Genomic DNA, 20,749 nt, shown 5'->3' with positions numbered 1-20,749 from the left:
CAATGAAGCTTTGATGTTGTCTGAGTTGCTGATTGATATCAAATCTGTTGAGGTTAAAATTTTGCATGCTGTTTAAAGGATTCTACATGATATTTTGGGGCGAATTTTCACTCGGTGCCATTTTAATGAATTGTTTCAATTATGTGTCAGGAATCATTTAAAAACTCTTAATGTCTGTGTCAAATCAGTACTCGTGACAATTTTCATTGTGTTAACTAGTATGTCATAATAATGCCTGGCATAATTTTTACCCTGTAGTGCCATACTTGAGGTTTGCCAACATTTTAAAAGAAATTGATCACAATTTTTAAGTAGTACCTGTCTTAGATAATAGGGTGTTTAATATTAACATGAAGAGATGGGGTACAATGCTAATTATGTGGGGAATATGCACCTCTGCGGTGATCGACCAGCATTTGTATTCCCTGTACCTAGTTTCCTTCCCATGTGTTGGGTTTTGATCAGGGAGGGAGAATTGTTGCAGGAAAAGGTTGATGTTTTTTCAGTTATCGATGAGACTGGAACTTGGAACTGGGAAGGATTAGAGTTGTGTAATGCTGGAGTAATTCAGCGGGTTAGGCAGCATCCTTGGGGGACATGGATAAGCGATGCTTCGGGTCGGGACCCTTCTTCATACTGAGAGTTCATTGGGTTAAAAGGTGGTTGGATCATGGTGTTCAAAATCATGGAGAGTTTTTATTGTAAGGGGATACAATTGGCAAAGCAGAAGACTCCGTAACACGGGACACAGATTTAAGATAATTGGCAAAAGAGCCAGAGGTGGCCTGGAAATTAACTTTTAATGTAGTCAGTTGTATTGATCTGGAACATGCTACTTGAAAGAATAGTAGATGTAGATTCAGTGATACGTTTCAAAAGGGAATTGGGTAAATAATTGGGGAAAGAAATGTAGGGAAATAGCAAGGGAGTGGGACTAATTGAGAGTTTTATCAATGCAGTGGCACAAGTATGAAGGACTGAATGACCATCTTGTGATGTTCAGTAAATGGGAATCCAATCAGGCAGTGTTTTAGCTGATTCAGCAGAGCTTATAAACCGTACTGTCATCCATAAGAGATCCACAGCCATCACAGCTGTGGAATAATAGAAAGGTTAATGGTGCCAACCACTAGAGAAGTAAGAATTCTGATACAAGGATTGTGAGTTTCTCTCGGGAACGGGTTCAACTCCTCCAACCGTCTTGATTGGCAGTTCAGTCCTGGTGAAGGCTTGGGAGTGATTTTTGTTTCAACTGAGGTTACTGCAGCTAATTGAGTGAGCCAGTGTGGAAACATGCAGATTCTTATGTAGGCAGAGTGAAAGTTTAAAGTTAAAACGGGTTGTTCAGAATTTGACACCGCTTGATCAGCCATTAATCCTTCAAGCATGGAAATACAACATGAAATCTCTTGAAACGTGGACCCCAAGTATGCTAAATATATATGTGACTATTATTAATAGCAGCCTTCATTGTACGCCAAATCCCTACAAAGGCCTTTTAGCCTTATCAACTCAAGGAATTATATACCCTGAAGAAATAACATCCATTTCCAGTCGAGATTGCACACTACTCCTGCCAATCCTCTGATGTTGGATTTAAATGTGGTAACCTGCTGCTTCTGTACACCTTGTAACCATGTAGCTTGATTCCCCCTGCAAAATCATACATATTAATCATATCCTCTTGCGAGGGGAAGGGGGGGGCAGCCATTTTATAAACCATCACTGCCAAGGCAGCTTGGTGGTGTTACTGTGGTAAAGCAGTAGTAAAGAGAGACAGGTTTTGTACTGAGCTGCAGAGCAGTCAAGAAATATGGCCTTGGGCTGCTTTCTTCCTTCCTTCCTTCCTTCCTTCCTTTCCTCCTTCCTTCTCCCCGCCACCCCCTATCAGTCTGAAGAAGGGTTTCGGCCCGAAACGTTGCCTATTTCCTTCGCTCCATAGATGCTGCTGCACCCGCTGAGTTTCTCCAGCTTTTTTGTGTACCTTTGACATTACAAGTCCTGGGCTGATAAGGCTGGTAATGGTATTCACTGTACATCCTGGTTGGATGTGCCCAATTAGTGACTGCCCCACTCCTGCACTGCTCCTTCCACTGCTCTCTTAACACACACATCCACTGATCTGCCAGCTTCCCCAATCAATCAGTAAGTTTAGAGTTTAAAAGGCCATTAATCAAATACATTACTTAATGACAGTTTTTGTTTCGTTTTCTAGTATATTTTTTATTGCCGATTAACACCTCGGAGAATCTTTAATTTAAAAAGCAGAATGCACAACATTTTTATTTGCTTCCCCATTGTTCCTGGGTTTTCCACAGCAGTGTCTTGTTGAATCATTTCCTGGAGACTATCCTAATCCTGGAGAGTTGCTGGTGTGGGTTCAAGATCAGCTTCCAGCTTCTCTGCTGGAGACATCAGCAAGGAGATAGGTCTGTTCAGCTAAAAATTCAGTTATTTTAGTCGAGATCTTTGAGGAAAGGATTCCCCATGCTTAAAGCCTTTCCTGTCCCTATGTTCAGATGGTAAACCTTTGGATAAGAACTTTTAGTTCGATGTCCTGCTGTAATATTTCCCCATTCATCTCAGTGTCCATATTCACCAGGTTTAAAACTGCTTCACAATCCCTTTCTGATAGATCGGCATCAACCCAGGACACTAGGTTCTGTCTTCAGTCTCTCTGTTTGTTTGAATGGTTTTCATGTGCTGCATTGTTTTGTTGTAATATTTAGGAAAGGAAGTCTATCTTTAATCGGACTTTACTGGACTTGGCACTAAATGTTATTCCTTTTATCCTGTATCTGTACACTGTGGACGGCTCATTTGTACTCGTATATAGTCTTTCCATTGACTGGTTAACATGCAATAAAAAGCTTTTTGCTGTACCTCAGTACACATGGCAATAAATTAAACTAAACAAGATATGTTGCTAAAGGGTATTGAATCTAATTTTTCTTAAGTAAAGTTTATGTATGGTATATATTTATTTTAAGTACATGGGACTCTCAATCTACTGTCTTGTTCCTCGGTCATTTGGGGAGGCTGTTGTTTGCTTAATGCAGTCTGCTCAACAGACCATTCAATCCATCGTATCAGTACTGGCTCACTAAAGGAGTTATCTGTATGGTCTGATTCTCCTGCTTTATTTCCCCCTATCCTTCAAGTTGTTCTTTTTTTGTTTGCTATTGAATCTGTGTCGACTGCCCAGATCATAAAACAATGTTTGCAAAGGGAAAACAAATATCATCCCCTCTCCCCCCCAGCACCCAGCCCTGTCAATCCTATCAACTGTATGCATACCTCTCCGCTGCTGACAGATGGCACAGCTGAGAGAGCTGTTGTCTCACAGCGCCAGCAACTGGGTTTGATCCTGACCTCGGGTGCTGTGTGGAGTTTGCACGTTCTCCCTATGACCCATTGTGTTTCCTCCCACATCCCAAAGGTGGGTTTTTAGTTCATTGGACTCTGTAAATTGCCCCTGGTGTATTGTGGGTGGATGAGAAAGTGGGATCACACAACTAGTGTGAATGGGTAATCTATGGTTGGTGTGGACTCAGTGGGCTGAAGGGTCTGTTTCTCTGCTGTATCTCTCAACTAAACTAAAGATGTGCTAATGGGGTTCTCTGCAATCTGCACAGGTGTATGATGGACGATGACAATGAGGTGCGAGACAGGGCTACCTTCTACCTGAATGTGCTGGAGCAGAAACAGAAAGCTCTGAACTCTGCCTACATCCTCAATGGTAAGAAAAGTATGCTGTTTATTTTCCCAAATTCACCAATCACTTTCTAACTGATCATTAGGGGCTTCAGAACACACGGCTTCTCAGGAAAACGGGGTCTTGTCTTCAATTTTTCCCATCGTGATTGAATTGCTTTCACATGATGCTTGTTCTTGGTCGTGCAAGAAACATCAAATTTGAGCAGGAATGGGCCACAGCCCATCGATACAGTCCTGTATTCCACTTCAATACCCTGTTTTCTTCTTCCTATCCCCTTGTACCCTGCAGCATTTCAGGGCCCTCATTGAATGTATATAATGACATGCCCTCTGTTGTCTTCCGTGTGGAAAATTCCACAGGTTATTCTTTGTGAAGAAACTACATCTGATCTCTGATGTGAACAGTGTTCTTCCCCCCCCCCCCCCCACACCCACCCCCACACACCCGTGAAACTCACTGGTGCTCCCACCCCACATCCCTCACTCCTAGGAAACTCGTGGGTGCCCCCAGCTCCAAGAAATTCACGGGGGGCCCCGATGCAAAACATGCCCCCCCCACCCCCGCTGCCCTGAAACTTACCTTGACTCACTGGAAAATTAATTGTAATACTGTGTAATATCTTAAACGAATGAATTGTAATTGTGATACGGTAGTAACAGGGATAACATCAGTAGTCTGGGAAATCTGCCAGTGGAATATCGCAAGTCAGGAGTGCTGTATTATTGGGGTGTTACTGTACTTGGACCATTCACAAACGATAGTTGATGTAATCTCTTCTTGCCCAGGTCTGCAGGTGTCCATTCCTGGCCTGGAACGAGCTCTGCACCATTACACCCTGGAGCCGTCCGAGAAACCCTTCGACTTGAAATCGGTTCCGTTATCCACAGCTCCCCTCACTGAGCAGAAGTCTGGTGGGTACTCACTGCATTTGCCTATTGGTTCCCTGTTAACTGCCTCCATTGTGTGAGCCTCACGCATTCCTAGATCCCGATGGAGTGATCCTTGCTCCTCGACCTTTTGGATTCATCCAAGGTGCATTTTGATCAGTGAATAAATACGAAGGGACGGCGAGGGTGTGTATATTTATTTCCTAGATGAGTCAGCTGTTACATTGGATGGTTTACCTTATTTTTATCTGCCTTTATAAATGCCGTTTTGATAAACGACGATTAAAGTCTTTCCTCAAAACACCCGTTTCTCCCGGAATGAATAAATGGCATTGTTAATGCTCCATTTCATTGAAAAGGCTTTTCATCTCTGTCATTTTAATTATTCTCTACCCTGAAGCCACAGCAGGGAAAGGACAGATGTAGGTCACGTACTGATTGGAAAAGCCTTTTAATCTGATCCTTCTGTTCTCTGATCCTCATTCCCCTCCCATTCCACACTCCATACATCCTTAAACTAATCAAATAAATAGCTTTGCTAGCAACCTAAAAACCGATGTTGAGTGCAGATTTAAGCTGATTATTGTCAATTATTTCAAGGTACAGTGAAAAGCTTTGTTTTGCATGCTATACGTCATTCAGCATGGAACAGGTCCTTCGGCCCAACTTGTCCATGCCAACCAAATGGCCCATCTATGCTAGTCCCATTTGGCCCATATCCCTCTAAACTTTTTCCTATCTAAGTATCCTGTCCGATGACCTCTCTTGGACCCACAATACCTCTACTCTGATCAAGAAGGCTCATCAGCGTCTCTTCTTCCTGAGGAGACTGAAGAAGGTCCATCTGTCTCCTCAGATCCTGGTGAACTTCTACCGCTGCACCATCGAGAGCATCCTTACCAACTGCATCACAGTATGGTATGGCAACTGCTCTGTCTCCGACCGGAAGGCATTGCAGAGGGTGGTGAAAATTGCCCAACGCATCACCGGTTCCACGCTCCCCTCCATTGAGTCTGTCCAAAGCAAGCGCTGTCTGCGGAGGGCGCTCAGCATCGCCAAGGACTGCTCTCACCCCAACCATGGACTGTTTACCCTCCTACCATCCGGGAGGCGCTACAGGTCTCTCCGTTGCCGAACCAGCAGGTCGAGGAACAGCTTCTTTCCGGCCGCTGTCACTCTACTAAACAACGTACCTCGGTGACTGCCAATCACCCCCCCCCCCCCCCCCGGACACTTATTATTATTTTTTTTTTAATTCAAATCGTTTGCTATGTCGCTCTTCAAGGGAGATGCTAAATGCATTTCGTTGTCTCTGTACTGTACACTGACAATGACAATTAAAATTGAATCTGAATCTGAATCTGTCCTGTCCAAGTATCCTTTAAATGCTGTTATAGTATCTGCCTCCTCCCTTCTCTGACAGCTTATTCCTTATACCCACCACCCTCTGAGGGAACAAATTGCATCTCAGGTTTGTATTAAATCTAATCCCTCTCACCTTAAACATGTATCCTCTTTTTTTTTTGATTCTCCTACCCTGGATAAAAGACTCTGCACATTAACCCTATCTGTTTCCTTCATGATATTATATACCTCTATTCCTTGGAGCATTTGAGGTATGAGGTTATAAAGTCCCAATCTGCCCAACTGAACCCTATAGCTCAGCCCCTCAAGTCCTGGCAACACCTTTGTAAATCCTCTCTGCACTCTCTCCAACTTAACAACATCCTCCCTATAGTAGCATGACCAAAACTGAATACAGTCCCCAAGTGTGCCCTCACCAACGTCTTGTACAATTGTAACTTATTGTTCTAAATTCTATACTCGATGGCCTGACCGATGAAGGCCAATTATACCAAATTTTGTATCGAATAATATGATAAGCAAGTACAATCAGGTCAAACTCAAGAACAATAGCTAAAGTAAAGGGGTGGATAAAGAGTGCAGGATGTATTTCTCAGCATTGCAGCACACACAGTTCCATGGACAAAGTCCAGTGCAATGAGGTAGGTTGGAGAATCGGGATTACGCTCTAGCTAATGGAAGAATCATATAGAAGTCTGATAACAGGGGAAGAAGCAGTTCCTGAGTCTGGGGATGCGCTCTTTCAAGCTTCTGTATCTTTTGCCTGATGGGAGTGAGGAGATGGAGGAATGACCCATGTCCTTCTGATTGTTTGCCCCTTACCTAGGCTAAGGGGTTTATTATGGCAGCCTGTTAGCTCACCAGCACCTCTTTCATGATGTGGGGGGAACTGCACTATCAAAAACAAAGTGCTGGTTTATGTACTGGTTTATGTTCTATATTCTATCTCTAATCATCCCTGAACTGAAAAGGATCAATGATCTTCGAGGGTCTGGAATTGTTAGTGAGTTGTTACAGTGATTTTTGAGTGATATTTATGCTAGCTGTTCAAATTTGTTTTGTTGATTTTCTCTTCATAAGAAAATAACAGTGTAATAAATAGTACGCTATTCTGCATCTTGACCCTGTTCCGCCACTCAATAAGACATGGCTCCAGGGTGACCAAGGCTGGGAGCTGAACATCCAGGGATATTCAATATTCAGGAGGGATAGAAAGAAAAGGAGGTGGGGTAGCGTTGCTGGTTAGAGAGGAGATTAACGCAATGGAAAGGAAGGACATTAGCTTGGAGGATGTGGAATCGATATGGGTAGAGCTGCGAAACACTAAGGGGCAGAAAACGCTAGTGGGTGTTGTGTACATGCCACCTAACAGTATTAGTGAAGTTGGGGATGGCATCAAACAGGATATTAGAAATGCGTGCAACAAAGGTAAAACAGTTATAATGGGTGACTTCAATCTACATATAGATTGGGTGAATCAAATTGGCAGGGGTGCTGAGGAAGAGGATTTCTTGGAATGTATGTGGGATAGTTTTCTAAACCAACATGTAGAGGAACCAACGAGAGAGCAGGCTATTCTAGACTGGGTATTGAGTAATGAGGAAGGGTTAGTTAGCAGTCTTGTTGTGCGTGGCCCCTTGGGCAAGAGTGACCATAATATGGTTGAGTTCTTCATTAGGATGGAGAGTGACATGGTTAATTCAGAAACAATGGTTCTGAACTTAAAGAAAGGTAACTTTGAGGGTATGAGACGTGAATTGGCCAAGATTGACTGGCGATTAATTCTTGAAGGGTTGACGGTGGATATGCAATGGAAGGCATTTAAAGACTGCATGGATGAACTACAAAAATTGTTCATCCCAGTTTGGCAAAATAATAAATCAGGGAAGGTAGTGCATCCGTGGATAACAAAGGAAATCAGGGATAGTATCAAAGCAAAAGATGAAGCGTACAAATTAGCCAGAAAAAGCAGCCTACCAGAGGACTGGGAAAAATTCAGAGACCAGCAGAGGAGGACAAAGGGCTTAATTAGGAAAGGGAAAATAGATTATGAAAGAAAACTGGCAGGGAACATTAAAACTGACTGCAAAGGTTTTTATAGATATGTGAAGAGAAAGAGATTAGTTAAAACAAATGTAGGTCCCTTGCAGTCAGAAACAGGTGAATTGATCATGGGGAACAAGGACATGGCGGACCAATTGAATAACTACTTTGGTTCCGTCTTCACTAAGGAAGACATAAATAATCTGCCGGAAATAGCAGGGGACCGCGGGTCAAAGAAGATGGAGGAACTGAGTGAAATCCAGGTTAGCCGGGAAGTGGTGTTAGGTAAATTGAATGGATTAAAGGCCGATATATCCCCAGGGCCAGATAGGCTGCATCCCAGAGTACTTAAGGAAGTAGCTCCAGAAATAGTGGATGCATTAGTGATAATTTTTCAAAACTCTTTAGATTCTGGAGTAGTTCCTGAGGATTGGAGGGTAGCTAATGTAACCCCACTTTTTAAAAAGGGAGGGAGAGAGAAAACGGGGAATTACAGACCAGTTAGTCTAACATCGGTAGTGGGGAAACTGCTAGTTATTAAAGATGGGATAGAAGCACATTTGAAAAGTGGTGAAATCATTGGACAAAGTCAGCACGGATTTACAAAAGGTATATCATGTCTGGCGAATCTTATAGACTTTTTCGAGGATGTAACTAGTAGAGTGGATAGGGGAGAACCAGTGGATGTGTTATATCTGGACTTTCAGAAGGCTTTCGACAAGGTCCCACATAAGAGATTAGTATACAAACTTAAAGCACACGGTATTGGGGGTTCAGTATTGATGTGGATAGAGAACTGGCTGGCAAACGGGAAGCAAAGAGTAGGAGTAAACGGGTCCTTTTCAGAATGGCAGGCAGTGACTAGTGGGGTACCGCAAGGCTCAGTGCTGGGACCCCAGCTATTTACAATATATATTAATGATTTGGATGAGGGAATTGAATGCAACATCTCCAAGTTTGCGGATGACATTAAGCTGGGGGGCAGTGTTAGCTGTGAGGAGGATGCTAGGAGGCTGCAAGGTGACTTGGATAGGCTGGGTGAGTGGGCAAATGCATGGCAGATGCAGTATAATGTGGATAAATGTGAGGTTATCCACTTTGGTGGCAAAAACAGGAAAGCAGACTATTATCTAAATGGTGGCCGATTAGGAAAAGGGGAGATGCAACGAGACCTGGGTGTCATGGTACACCAGTCATTGAAAGTAGGCATGCAGGTGCAGCAGGCAGTGAAGAAAGCGAATGGTATGTTAGCATTCATAGCAAAAGGATTTGAGTATAGGATCAGGGAGGTATACTGCAGTTGTACATGGTCTTGGTGAGACCACACCTGGAGTATTGCGTACCGTTTTGGTCTCCAAATCTGAGGAAGGACATTATTGCCATAGTGGGAGTACAGAGAAGGTTCACCAGACTGATTCCTGGAATGTCAGGACTTTCATATGAAGAAAGACTGGATAGACTCTGCTTGTACTTGCTAGAGTTTAGGAGATTGAGGGGGGGACCTTATAGAAACTTACAAAATTCTTAAGGGGTTGGACAAGCTAGATGCAGGAAGATTGTTCCCGATGTTGGGGAAGTCCAGGACAAGGGGTCACAGCTTAAAGATCGAGAGGAAATCCTTTAGGACCGAGATGAGAAAAACTTTTTTCTCACAGAGAGGTGAATCTCTGGAACTCTGCCACAGAAGGTAGTTGAGGCCAGTTCATTGGCTATATTTAAGAGGGAGTTGGATGTGGCCCTTGTGGCTAAAGGGATCAAGGGGTATGGAGAGAAGGCAGGTACAGGATACTGAGTTGGATGATCAGCCATGATCATATTGAATGGCGGTGCAGGCTCGAAGGGCCGAATGGCCTACTCCTGAACCTATTTTTATGTTTCTATGTGAGATGGCATGAATCACCTTTGTAAACCCTCCAGAGACCAGGATAACATGCTTTTGAATTGAAGCCTGTAGATGTGGAAAGGTGACTCCCCTCTCAGCTCTCCTCAGTCTCTTCCCCACCATCCCCCTTGAGCATCTTAGCACTCTACTCTTTTGTTCCATTGAACTCACCTGGTGTTTTTCCATGTTTCATTCTATCATACCAGAGATCTCGCCATCGGCTTCAGTGAAGATGCCAGAGAAGGTGGCATCAAGCAGACAGGACATTTTCCAAGGTAGGGGCAACTTCTCCCAATAGTAATTGCTGTCTGCATTTCTAAATTACAACAGTCGTTTCAGAATCATTACAGGATCCCTTTCAGTGACAGTGAAAATCTTGTTCCATTTTAGAGCAACTCTCTGCTGTCCCAGAGTTCAAAGACCTGGGCACACTTTTCAAGTCCTCGTCCAACCCTGTGCCCCTCACAGAGTCGGAGACGGAGTACGTTGTCCGCTGTACCAAGCACACCTTTACCAATCACCTTGTGTTCCAGGTGAGTCCAGCACAGGTTCTGGGTGGACTATGCGATTAATCTGTGTGCCTGTAGTTTCCGCTTGTGCTTGCATTTATGAAATTGATGCATATAAAACTATTTATATATTCAATAAGCCAGCTCAGCATTGCCATTAAATTTCTGATCTGAGTTGAAACCACTATAGAAGGAAGGCTTGCATTTTATTCATGCAGCGTTTTCTATTTCCGGAATCTGTTTCAGTTGGGTAAGGACTTTGTCTCTGTTGTAAAGTCTCAGCAATACTCTATTCAGGAGTGACAGGGCTATAAAGGTAAACCAGAAATGCTTGCATTTCTGTCGCACATGCCAGAATTTCAGATGTCCAAAAACACTTGGAAACCTTTGAAGGGGGGATTCACGGGATGACTGGAATGGAAGTGACGGCTGCAACGGGCTTTTGTACAGTTGGGACTGTAAAGTGGTGTCTCTTGCATATAGAGTCACTGGTGGGCTATTCTGTAATAACCAGGGGATTGTGCTTATGTATGGTGAAAGTCTCTCTGAGCTCTATGCAAAAAAAAAAAAAAACTGTACCTTGGCACATATGGTAATAAAGAAGACATTGAACCCTTGACCTGTGGGAGGAAATGAAACGGCCTATTTGTAGAAACCACAGACAGTTTGTTGAGAAAAGGAATTGATCTTTGAAATAATGCCATCAGATTCTGTTATGCCCCTCGAAGATTGCAGGCAGGGACCCAGTTTAACAAATCAATCATAAAAGAACACCTCAGAGTTTTGGCAGCTTGGATGATGATGCAGGGTTGACTGCATTCTTCTTTCTTCAATAATGAGTTTGCCAGCCACTGATCCATGGATGACCCACACTAACAATTACAAGACCGCAGCTGGTATTATCAATAAGGCGAGGTCCTGACTTCCGTTCTGAGCTGCAAGATGCTGTGGGGTCTTGCCATGGTGTAAGGGAAAGGATGGTTCCTTCAGTGGAATAATCTAGGAAGATGACTTAGTTTAGAGATACCGCATGGAAATAGGCCCTTTGGCCCACCGAGTCCGCACCGACCATCGAGCCCCCTACACTAGCACTATCCTACACACTAGGGATAAGTTACACTTTACAGAATCCAATTAACAACAAATCTGGGCGTCTTTGGAGCATGGGAGGAAACCCAACCGGTAATAGGAAGAACATACAAACTGTACGGACATCACGCGTAGTCAGGGTCGAACCTGAGTCTCTGGCGCTGTAAGGCAGCAAAACTACCGCTGTGCCAACGTGACTCTGTTTAAAAACAAGTGGTAGTCTGTTTAAGGTGTTGGATAGAACTGCAGATGCTGATTTAAATCGAAGGTTGACACAAAACGCTAGAGTAACTCAGCGGGACAGGCAGCATCTCTAGAGAGAAGGAATGGGTGGAGGAGAATCACAGTCCACACTCCCTTCAACCACAACCCTCAGCAGTTCTGCATCCAATGGGTGACGTTTTGCGTTGAGACCTTCAGTCTGGATTTCCCAGTGCTTCTTTCCCAGGTGCAATATTTTGCATTGTATGAGACATCTTTCACTGTGGGGAATCTGGATTAACACATTTTGCTTTAACTGCCTTTGCTAGAGAGAAATAAGAATTTAAAAGGAAGAGCAGTCAAGATCCCTTGGATGCAGAACTGCTGAGGGTTGTGGTTGAAGGGAGTGTGGACTGTGATTCTCCTCCACTGCTCCTACAACTGTGCCCAGAGGTGACAATCTTACCCAGTTGTATTATTAAAATTATGTTTCTGTCTGATTTCTGCAGTTTGATTGTACAAATACGCTGAATGATCAGATCCTGGAGAATGTCACGGTGCAGATGGAGCCCACAGAAGGTTATGAAGTGGTGCGCTGCATTCCAGCAGCGAGCCTATCTTATAACCAGGCAGGCATCTGTTACACACTGGTGGCACCCCCTGAAGACGATCCAACGGCAGGTGAGCAATGTTTTACAGCTACATGCTAGGTCTTGGTTTCACTGGGGCTGGTTCATCTTTTTGGACTGGTTTCTGCATTTGACACCAAAACACCTACTCAATTCAAAATTCAGTCAGTTCAGTTGCGGTTTGAGTTTTTCAAAAAAATCTTTGGCGTCATAAAGTATGTGAAAGTCTTTCATGAACCAGTGCGATCAGCTGTAGGCGTACTATGGCACAATATTTTCCCATTACAAAGCATATCTTGAAGAATTGACGAGCATAGAACAGGCTATTTTTAAACCAGTTGAAAATGGGCTGCTCATAAAAAATTGCGATTTTAATAGGATCTTAATCCTTTACCTGAAGAAATGTATTAAAAACATTTTGAAACAATAACATCAATAACATTTAATTTATTTGATGGTGTGCCAATTTCTTGGTAAATAAAGTATTTTTTGTATGAAACCCCTTTTAAAGCTTGCCTGCCTGCCTGTCCCACTGAGTTACTCCAGCTTTTTTTCTATCATCGGTTTAATCCAGCATCTGCAGATCCTTCCAACACATTAAAGCTTGACTACTTGCGTTTGTAGTCGTGAACCAGTGCGCCTGGAATATATCCATGTCTGAGGCAACTTGGGTGAATGGGTTAGTTCAATAAAGGAATTTTGGAATGAATGAAAATGATTACAAATGCCATGAAGTCTTGTGTTCAAAATAATGTGATCATTTCTGTTAGTTTTTATCAGGAGCTGATTTGTAGTCATTTGTACAACTTCCCAGCGCAACTGTTCTTGGGTTTTAGGCTGTTCAGTACGGGAGAAATGACCGGGCTTTGAAACTATGGAACCATTATGACCTTGCAGAAGGGCCCCATCTATTATTTACTGCATTCTCCCACTTCTGCTCATTTGCTGAGAATTTGAAATGTGACCTGTGTGATATTAGTTCCTCTTACCTCAGTGTAAAGACTCAAGCCTATTCAAACTCTGCAGAGAACTGCCAGATGGAATGGGCTTGGTGCTGGATGGATTTATTGCCTCTGGATCATGAGCACAGCAAAAACCTTTCAGCTCTTTTCACTCTGACCTGCCGATTGAATAGATTATGATTAGACTGCAGAGCGGTTATATTTACCTGCTTTTAATCCTTATCTCTTCTGATCTCAAACCTCCATGGTATGGGAGAAAGGCCCATTATGTCCAGAGTCATGAGCAAAATTGCCAATTACCTCCTGGTAGGTTCAGCTTGGACACCACAGACCTGCAAAGTCAATGCCAACTTTCCTCTGGGTATTGGAATTGTTTTCCCTTCCTCTTTGTACTTACCTTTTATTTCTCTCTCTTCAGTGGCATGTACATTCAGCTGTACCCTAAAGTTCACCGTTAAAGACTGCGATCCAAACACCGGAGAGACTGAAGAGGATGGGTACGAAGATGAGTATGTGGTAAGTTGGACTGAGTCTCCACTGGTTGTGATCGGGCTTAATGTAATAGAACATCTTTATTTACCTGTGTGATATCCCAGGCTAGTTTGCAATAATTTTATCTACAGCAAGCACCTATTGAAAAGTAAATTGCATGAATCTCTTAATAATTTCCAAGACACGGAGAGAGAATACTCCTGCCCCTCGTCAAAATAAGGGTCATGGGTTTTTGCTTTGTCCACCTGCGAATGGAGATGGTCTTTATTAAACGTTTAATTGCAATTTACAGAAGCCAAACAAACCTGTATGTCTTTGGAGTGTGGGAGGAAACCAGAGCACCTGGAGAAAACCTATGCGGTCACAGGGAGAACTTACAAACTCCATACAGACAGCACCTGATGTCAGGATCGAACCCGGGTCTCTGGTGCTGTTATGCCCCTGTCCCACTTAGGAAACCTGAACGGAAACCTCTGGAGACCTTGCGCCCCACCCAAGGTTTCCGTGAGGTTCCCGGAGGTTACCCAGAGATCAGAATGTTTTTCACACATTATTGTGTAAACTGCACCAAAACCCACTAAATGGATTTGAATAAACACCTTGTGGTGGTGAGGAAAATGATATGATGAATGTGGGATTGGTGTAGACACCAGAACGGTGATAAGCTATCAGGTAGCCCCTTCATTAGGTTTCCTAGCATGTAAACGGTGACAAGGTCATTGGTTTTTAGCTACTCTATCACCGTTTCAAATGCGTTCTTTGATTGTTTAAACATGGATGCATAAATTATGTGAAAGATTTTTATATAGTGTAATTTATGGTAAGATTTTTCACGTTATCTGAGAGCAATTAGCCCAGACCTCAAATCGTTGTGCATTCAACACCCCTGAGATGGTGCGGAAGTGAAGGTTACACTGCATGCCCACAGATACTGTCGCTTCCAGTATTATGTATAGTCTGAGGTTAGTGGTCCTTGTGCATAAAGCACTAACTGTGAGAGACATTCTGTTTTACAAAATTTAAAGTATACTTTGACTGGAAATTTTTAGAGGGAAATAGGCCAAATACAGGCAAATGGGACTAGCTTAGATGGATCACCTTGCTCAAATTGGATGAGTTAGGCCGAAGGCCATATTTCCTTGCAAGTGTAAATTGTTATCTTTAGCAGGTAAGCATACGTGCCGTTTCCTAATTCCTCCTCATCGGGACTACCTTTTGAACTTGAACTATTGAACGTGACTAATAACCGTATTGGCTGCCAGTATCCAGAATGTAGTCATTTGCCAACAGGTTAGGTTTGTTTTTCCAGCTGGAAGATGTTGAGATCACTGTGGCCGACCACATCCAGAAAGTGCTGAAGCCGAACTTCGGTGCTGCCTGGGAGGAGGTGGGAGACTCCTTTGAGAAAGAAGAGACTTTCGCCCTGTCAAGCATGAAAACACTTGATGGTTAGTACTGATCAGTAGCTAGCAGTTAATTGGTATTGATCTGCAGATGTTACGAATAGCATTGATCTCAGCTTTGCACGCGGAGTTGATGCTGATTGTACAGAGACTGTGTCACCCAACGTGCCAGATATCAATCTGGTACAGCTTTGTCAGTATTTTCATTCCCTTCATTCATTTCCTTCTGAAAATAACTACAGCACTGGAACAGGCTCTACAAGCCATGAACAGGTGTCCATGCCGAACATGATGCCAAGATAAACTGGTCCTTTCTGCCTGCATATGAAACACATTCTTACATTCCCTGCACATTTGTCTGTTTATTTAAAAACCTCTTGAACGACACTATCATATCGACTTCCAACACCACCCTGGTAGCACGTTCCAGGCACCCACCCTACTGTGTCAAAAAAAAACTTGCTCCATTCAACGCTAAACTTCCCCCCCTGACATAACTATTCCCTCTGGTATTTTAGATTTCCCCGGGATGTGGTCTGGCTGTGAAACCTGCCTCTCCCAGTTTTGTCATACATGACATTTAGCTAAACAGTGTGAGATTCAGCAGGAGCTGAGCTGGTGAACTGATGGTCACCTTCTAAATGTGATATTTATACAACACATCATTTCAATGCCCTTATTCACGATAGAGGATTGCTTCATTTGGCAGAAAGGTTGTGCTGTGTATTGGTACAGTTTGATTAGAGTGCTGGCCAAGTGTGTGTGTGCGCAGGAGAGGTTGTGCCATCTGATTTGCACTAGCTCCTGCCTGGTATGAAAACCTGTAAATACGCACAGTGCTGGTCATACAGAAAGGACGCATGTTTTGTTTATTGTTTGCTTGTAATCTTTGATTTCAGGCAATGAATGATTAGTCTGTGAACACTGGATTTATGTGAAAGCATTGGTTATTTGAATTGGATTATGGACAGATGCCGCTAGGCTCATCTGCCTTGATGTAGCATATGGGACATGTTATAAGCCATGTGCTCCTTGTATTTACAGAGGCTGTGAATAACATTGTTAACTTCCTGGGCATGCAGCCGTGTGAGAGATCTGATAAGGTGCCGGAGAACAAGAATTCACACACACTCTTCCTAGCAGGTAAGATGGCTGACCACTCTTCCCGACAGAGATTCAATGTGGGTACTGGAGCCACCTGTGACTTTCAGTAATGTTGTGGAGAAGCGTTTCTTGATGGGGTTGGGGAAAGGTGCAGGACATGGTTAAACCATTAAAGATTTTCTGCTCTCTCTTCCCCATGCTTACTAGATCGTGTGTTGTGTTAATGAGTGATTACAAAGAGTGACTTGCATTTAAAAAATGCCCTTAGTGGAGTAATATAATGAACATGGTAATTATACTTTGGTTCAGGTTGTACTGGCCCCTTGTAGCTTCCAATTACTATGCAGGGAACATCTTCTGCCAACAGAGCAGTGACCAACATCAGATAATTTCCTGGTCAACTCCTGTCTGCTGCAGTAGGAGCAGGCTGGATGTACCCTTTGATGTTAATTCATCAGGTGGCTTCTCACATTTACATGCCTCAAAATACTCCCCCACCTGGAGGCAGAGGAGATGTTTCTACTAGAAGGAGGCACTAACTGAGGATCATAAATGAAAGACAGTCAGTGATGGACTCAACTGGGAACTGTGGAGAAGCTTCATTCTCCGTATAATGATGAAAATGGGTAACCTTTTCCACGGGAGCAATTAAGGAAAGCAGAAATGTATTTAGGAATATGGATAAACACGAGAAGAGGTGGTGTTGATGGGGTGAGGTGACACAGGATGTGGGGAGGCAGCTGTCCGACACAAGTCTGTTTCTGTGCCGTGCATCCTGTAGCCTCACATTAAATGAATGACTTTGCCTGATCCATCCATGATTTTTTTAAGTTTAGGTTTATTATTGTCACCACAGTGAAAAGCACAATCAGATAACACAGTAAATAAATACAATCAAGTCAAACTCAAGTGCGATAGAGCAAAGAGGAAGATACAGAATATCATTCTCAGCATTGCAGCACATCGCTTCCTTAGACAAAGTCCAATGCATGCAATGGGATAGAGGTGAATTGGGCAGTACCCAAACTTATGGAAGGACCATTCAGAAGCCTGATAAGAGGCAAAAAAGCTGTTCCTGAATTGGGTGGCGCATGCTTTCAAACTTCTGTACCTTCTGTTGGATGGGAGCAGGGAGGAGGAATGGGTCAAGTCTTTTATTATGTTGCCTGCTTTTCCAAGGCAGCGTTGAGTGTAGATGGAGTCATTGATGGCAAGCCTGGTCTGTGTGATGGACTCGGCCACATTACAACACTCTGCAATTTTTTTGTGGTCTTGGTTTTTGTTCCCCTTCAGGTGTGTTCCGTGGGGGTCATGACCTGCTGGTGCGGGCCCGACTGGCACTGATGGACAGTGTGACAATGCAGGTCACAGCACGAAGTAAAGACGAGGTGCCTGTAGATGTCATCATGGCCTCCGTCGGTTAGTTTCTTCTGTGAAGAAGTCTGGATAATGTTCTAGTGATTGGGATGGGGGGGGGGGGAGGGAAGGAAAATAATGGGGGGAAATTCCAAGAAAACGTCACATTTTATTGCCATTTAAGTGGGGGGGGATTTCAGTACGTTGTTAGCCTCACATAGATTGTGTCTGAATGTTTGCACTTGAAAGCAAAGATGTCTGAATTATTAATTGTGTTAATAACCTTGATTGTGGTTTTATGGAAGCCTGCTAATGAGGGAATTTTAAACACCCCATAATGAGGATTGTTACATTAAATAAAAAGACCGTATATATATTGACTGCATATATAAATTGTGGAGCTGAAACACAGGAGCTTTAAGATTTGTTTTCTTTCCTACAATCTGTTGAATACAAATGCCTTTGTTATTCCACTTTCTGTCTCATGTACTTCAGTTTATATTTGGTAAGACGAGGAGTTTTGATAAAATTCCCATAGACCACTTTTGTTTGCTTGGCATATTACACTTTATTCTTGGATAATTCTCTGCAGTGGTTCACACTGCTTGTATTGAGCTTCACAGAAAGGAATATGATGAAGAGTAGGAACTTTTTATCCCTCCGTTTGCACCCTGGGCACTAAAAATAATCAAACAGGCACCTCGTTAAAGTACCAATCAATTTGCCTAGAAATGGCTTGCTCGGGTATTCAGGCATCACAAGGACCTGTTGACCAACGAGAAATCGACCAACACTTCTTATTCTGCTTGTGCAGTGTAATTAGTATTCCAACTTCAGTGAATGAAAGTCTTCTATCTACCTGCATCAGCCCTACCCCTCACTACCTTCAGGATGCATTACATTTAATTTCCTCAACTGGACTTTGCTGCTGAGTAGTTTTGTAATTTTTACTTTTCAGAAATGCATTTCATCTAAATTACAAATTGTTGAAGTGAAATTGCAGGAAATGTTCATAGGTTATAGGAGCAGAATTAGGTCATTCGGCCCATCAAGTCTACTCTACCATTCAATCATGGCTGATCTATCTTTCTCTCTCAACACCATTCTCCTGCCTGGACACCTTTACTGTCAATCTGCACCTTAAAAATACCCAATGACTGGTACAGCTGAATTCCACTGATTCACCACTCCCTGACCAAAGAAATAATGTCTCATACCAGTGTTCAGGAACAGCTTGTGAAGTGTGACCTGCAATACTGCTGAGTGACAACATTTTAGGATAGAATGAATTTCATTTTTAAATTCATGTGCATGCTTTTTTGCAATGCAGCCCGTCAATTCCATGCTGTCTTCTGGCAGAATTATCGCATTCTACAGTCCCTATAACCTAATTTCTTTCAAATAGTTGTATGGAAGCAGGCCCTTTGACCCAACCTGTCTGTGCATCATTTACATTAATCTCGTTTTTATTCTTCCTGCATTGCCATCAAATTCTACACTTCCATGTGAGGAGGGACAGTTTAAAGTGTCCAATTTACTTAATCTACAAGTTTTTGTGATGTGGGAAGAAACTAGACCACCGAGGAAATCCATGCGGTCACAGGAAGAACTTACAAACTCCGCTAGGCCAGACCCACGATGGAACCTGGAGCTGTGAGGACCAGCTGTAGTGTGCAGGTTGGGCCTGGACTCCACTCTCTGCTCAGGCTGCAGTGCTGGTCCTGGCACTGTACCCTTTAAATATGACCCAGAAGAGACCGAATTTGGTTATTTTGAGTTAAAATGTTAGACCTCCGTAACAAAAAAAGCTGCATGAGCAGCTGGAGGATTATCCAAGGGTTATTGATAGTGTTGATATTTTGAAAACAAATTTGAATTTACAGTGCAACATTTAAATTTGTATTTTTTTAAATATACATTTGTAAGAAAGAAGGAGCTTGTTAGGTGAGAGAAACTGTGGGAGAGTACAGAATACCACCCGGCCCGCTACTTCTATGCTAGCGCTCTGACAGTATCCTTCACTGTCAGTACTTAAGCTCACTTGAGTGTGGAAAGCAGAATGAAAATCAAGAACCTACGTACAAATAACAGCAGCATTTAACTCTGTTAAACTCGCTTACTGCCCTGTTAATTCTCCATCAGGCATCTTATTATGCTGGAGGTAATCCTGGCCCTAGACATTAATTTGCTGTGTTTGTTGCTGTTTCAAGTGGGCTGTTGATTGGTTACTCTCGTGTGAGAAGTGTAAAATGATTGCAGGATGAATGTGAAAGGCAGTAATTACAGAGTCTATTGTAAAACAATGAGGATTGTGCCGCAGATACTGCTGGATTACTAGCTTTCAGAAAATTAGATCGTGCTTCACCACGGATTCATACTGCAGCCTTTAAACAAGCCACTCCCAAGTGACTTCATAGTTTGATTAAAAAACGACAGCCATTGAACTGAAGGTATGGGTGAGGGGGTGAGGGGTGACAGCTGGTGCTACAGTGGGGGTGAAGGGAGCAGACTGAACCCACAGGCAGAAATACAAAGGTAGACAAAAATGCTGGAGAAACTCAGCGGGTGCAGCAGCATCTATGGAGCGAAGGAAATAGGCAACGTTTCAGGCCGAAACCTTTCTTCAGAAATACAAATATCTCCAGCGTGTGGAATTATTGTCAAACATTGCTAACTTTTTTTAAATCAGGATTATCTGAATGCTTTGCTGGAGGATGAAATGTGTGGAAGCAGAGTGCCTTCCTCTCTATTAAAAAGGCAAGGCTGCAGTTTCTAAGCTAACATTCATCTAACTGTTATTGTCTGTTATATTAACTCACAACACTTTGGCAGGATGCTTGTGTTGATAAGCTCTTGCGCCAATCATTGATGCTTGGTTGTGTGACTGAAGCACTTTTGGGTGAGTGGTGTTTTATGAATGTAAATTTATACTTGCATCCAATGGGTCCCTCTAGTGCATGTGACCAATGCTCAGCCTGGGTCAACAACTCAACTGAGAAAGGGCTGAGGGTACACAGGCCAGCAGCAAGTCAAGGCAGGGATGAAGCATAAAAAATCTGCAGCAGCTGAATCTAATTGTATCCTCCTTTGTTTGAGAACAAACAGCTAA

At 43.0% G+C, this 20,749-nt stretch overlaps 1 protein-coding gene across 1 annotated transcript in view; it reads left to right on the top strand.

The window, feature by feature from the left end:
* The window catches only part of LOC129704690 (coatomer subunit gamma-1), a 68,024-nt gene extending 50,286 nt beyond the window's left edge, over nt 1–17,738 (top strand). The window contains exons 16-24 of the mRNA XM_055647984.1: nt 3,636–3,739; nt 4,504–4,629; nt 10,102–10,170; nt 10,286–10,428; nt 12,204–12,375; nt 13,704–13,801; nt 15,087–15,225; nt 16,225–16,323; nt 17,578–17,738. Coding sequence (XP_055503959.1) covers nt 3,636–3,739; nt 4,504–4,629; nt 10,102–10,170; nt 10,286–10,428; nt 12,204–12,375; nt 13,704–13,801; nt 15,087–15,225; nt 16,225–16,323; nt 17,578–17,708 — 1,081 coding nt within the window. The 3' untranslated portion in view covers nt 17,709–17,738. The remainder of the gene's footprint in view (nt 1–3,635; nt 3,740–4,503; nt 4,630–10,101; nt 10,171–10,285; nt 10,429–12,203; nt 12,376–13,703; nt 13,802–15,086; nt 15,226–16,224; nt 16,324–17,577) is intronic.
* Nucleotides 17,739–20,749: the final 3,011 nt, after the last annotated feature.

Source organism: Leucoraja erinacea, chromosome 16 (assembly GCF_028641065.1).
Source record: "Leucoraja erinacea ecotype New England chromosome 16, Leri_hhj_1, whole genome shotgun sequence".
NCBI classification, from domain to species: Eukaryota; Metazoa; Chordata; class Chondrichthyes; order Rajiformes; family Rajidae; genus Leucoraja; species Leucoraja erinaceus.
Note: the sequence above shows the minus strand (reverse complement) of the source record. Positions and strands in the feature narration are given on the sequence as shown.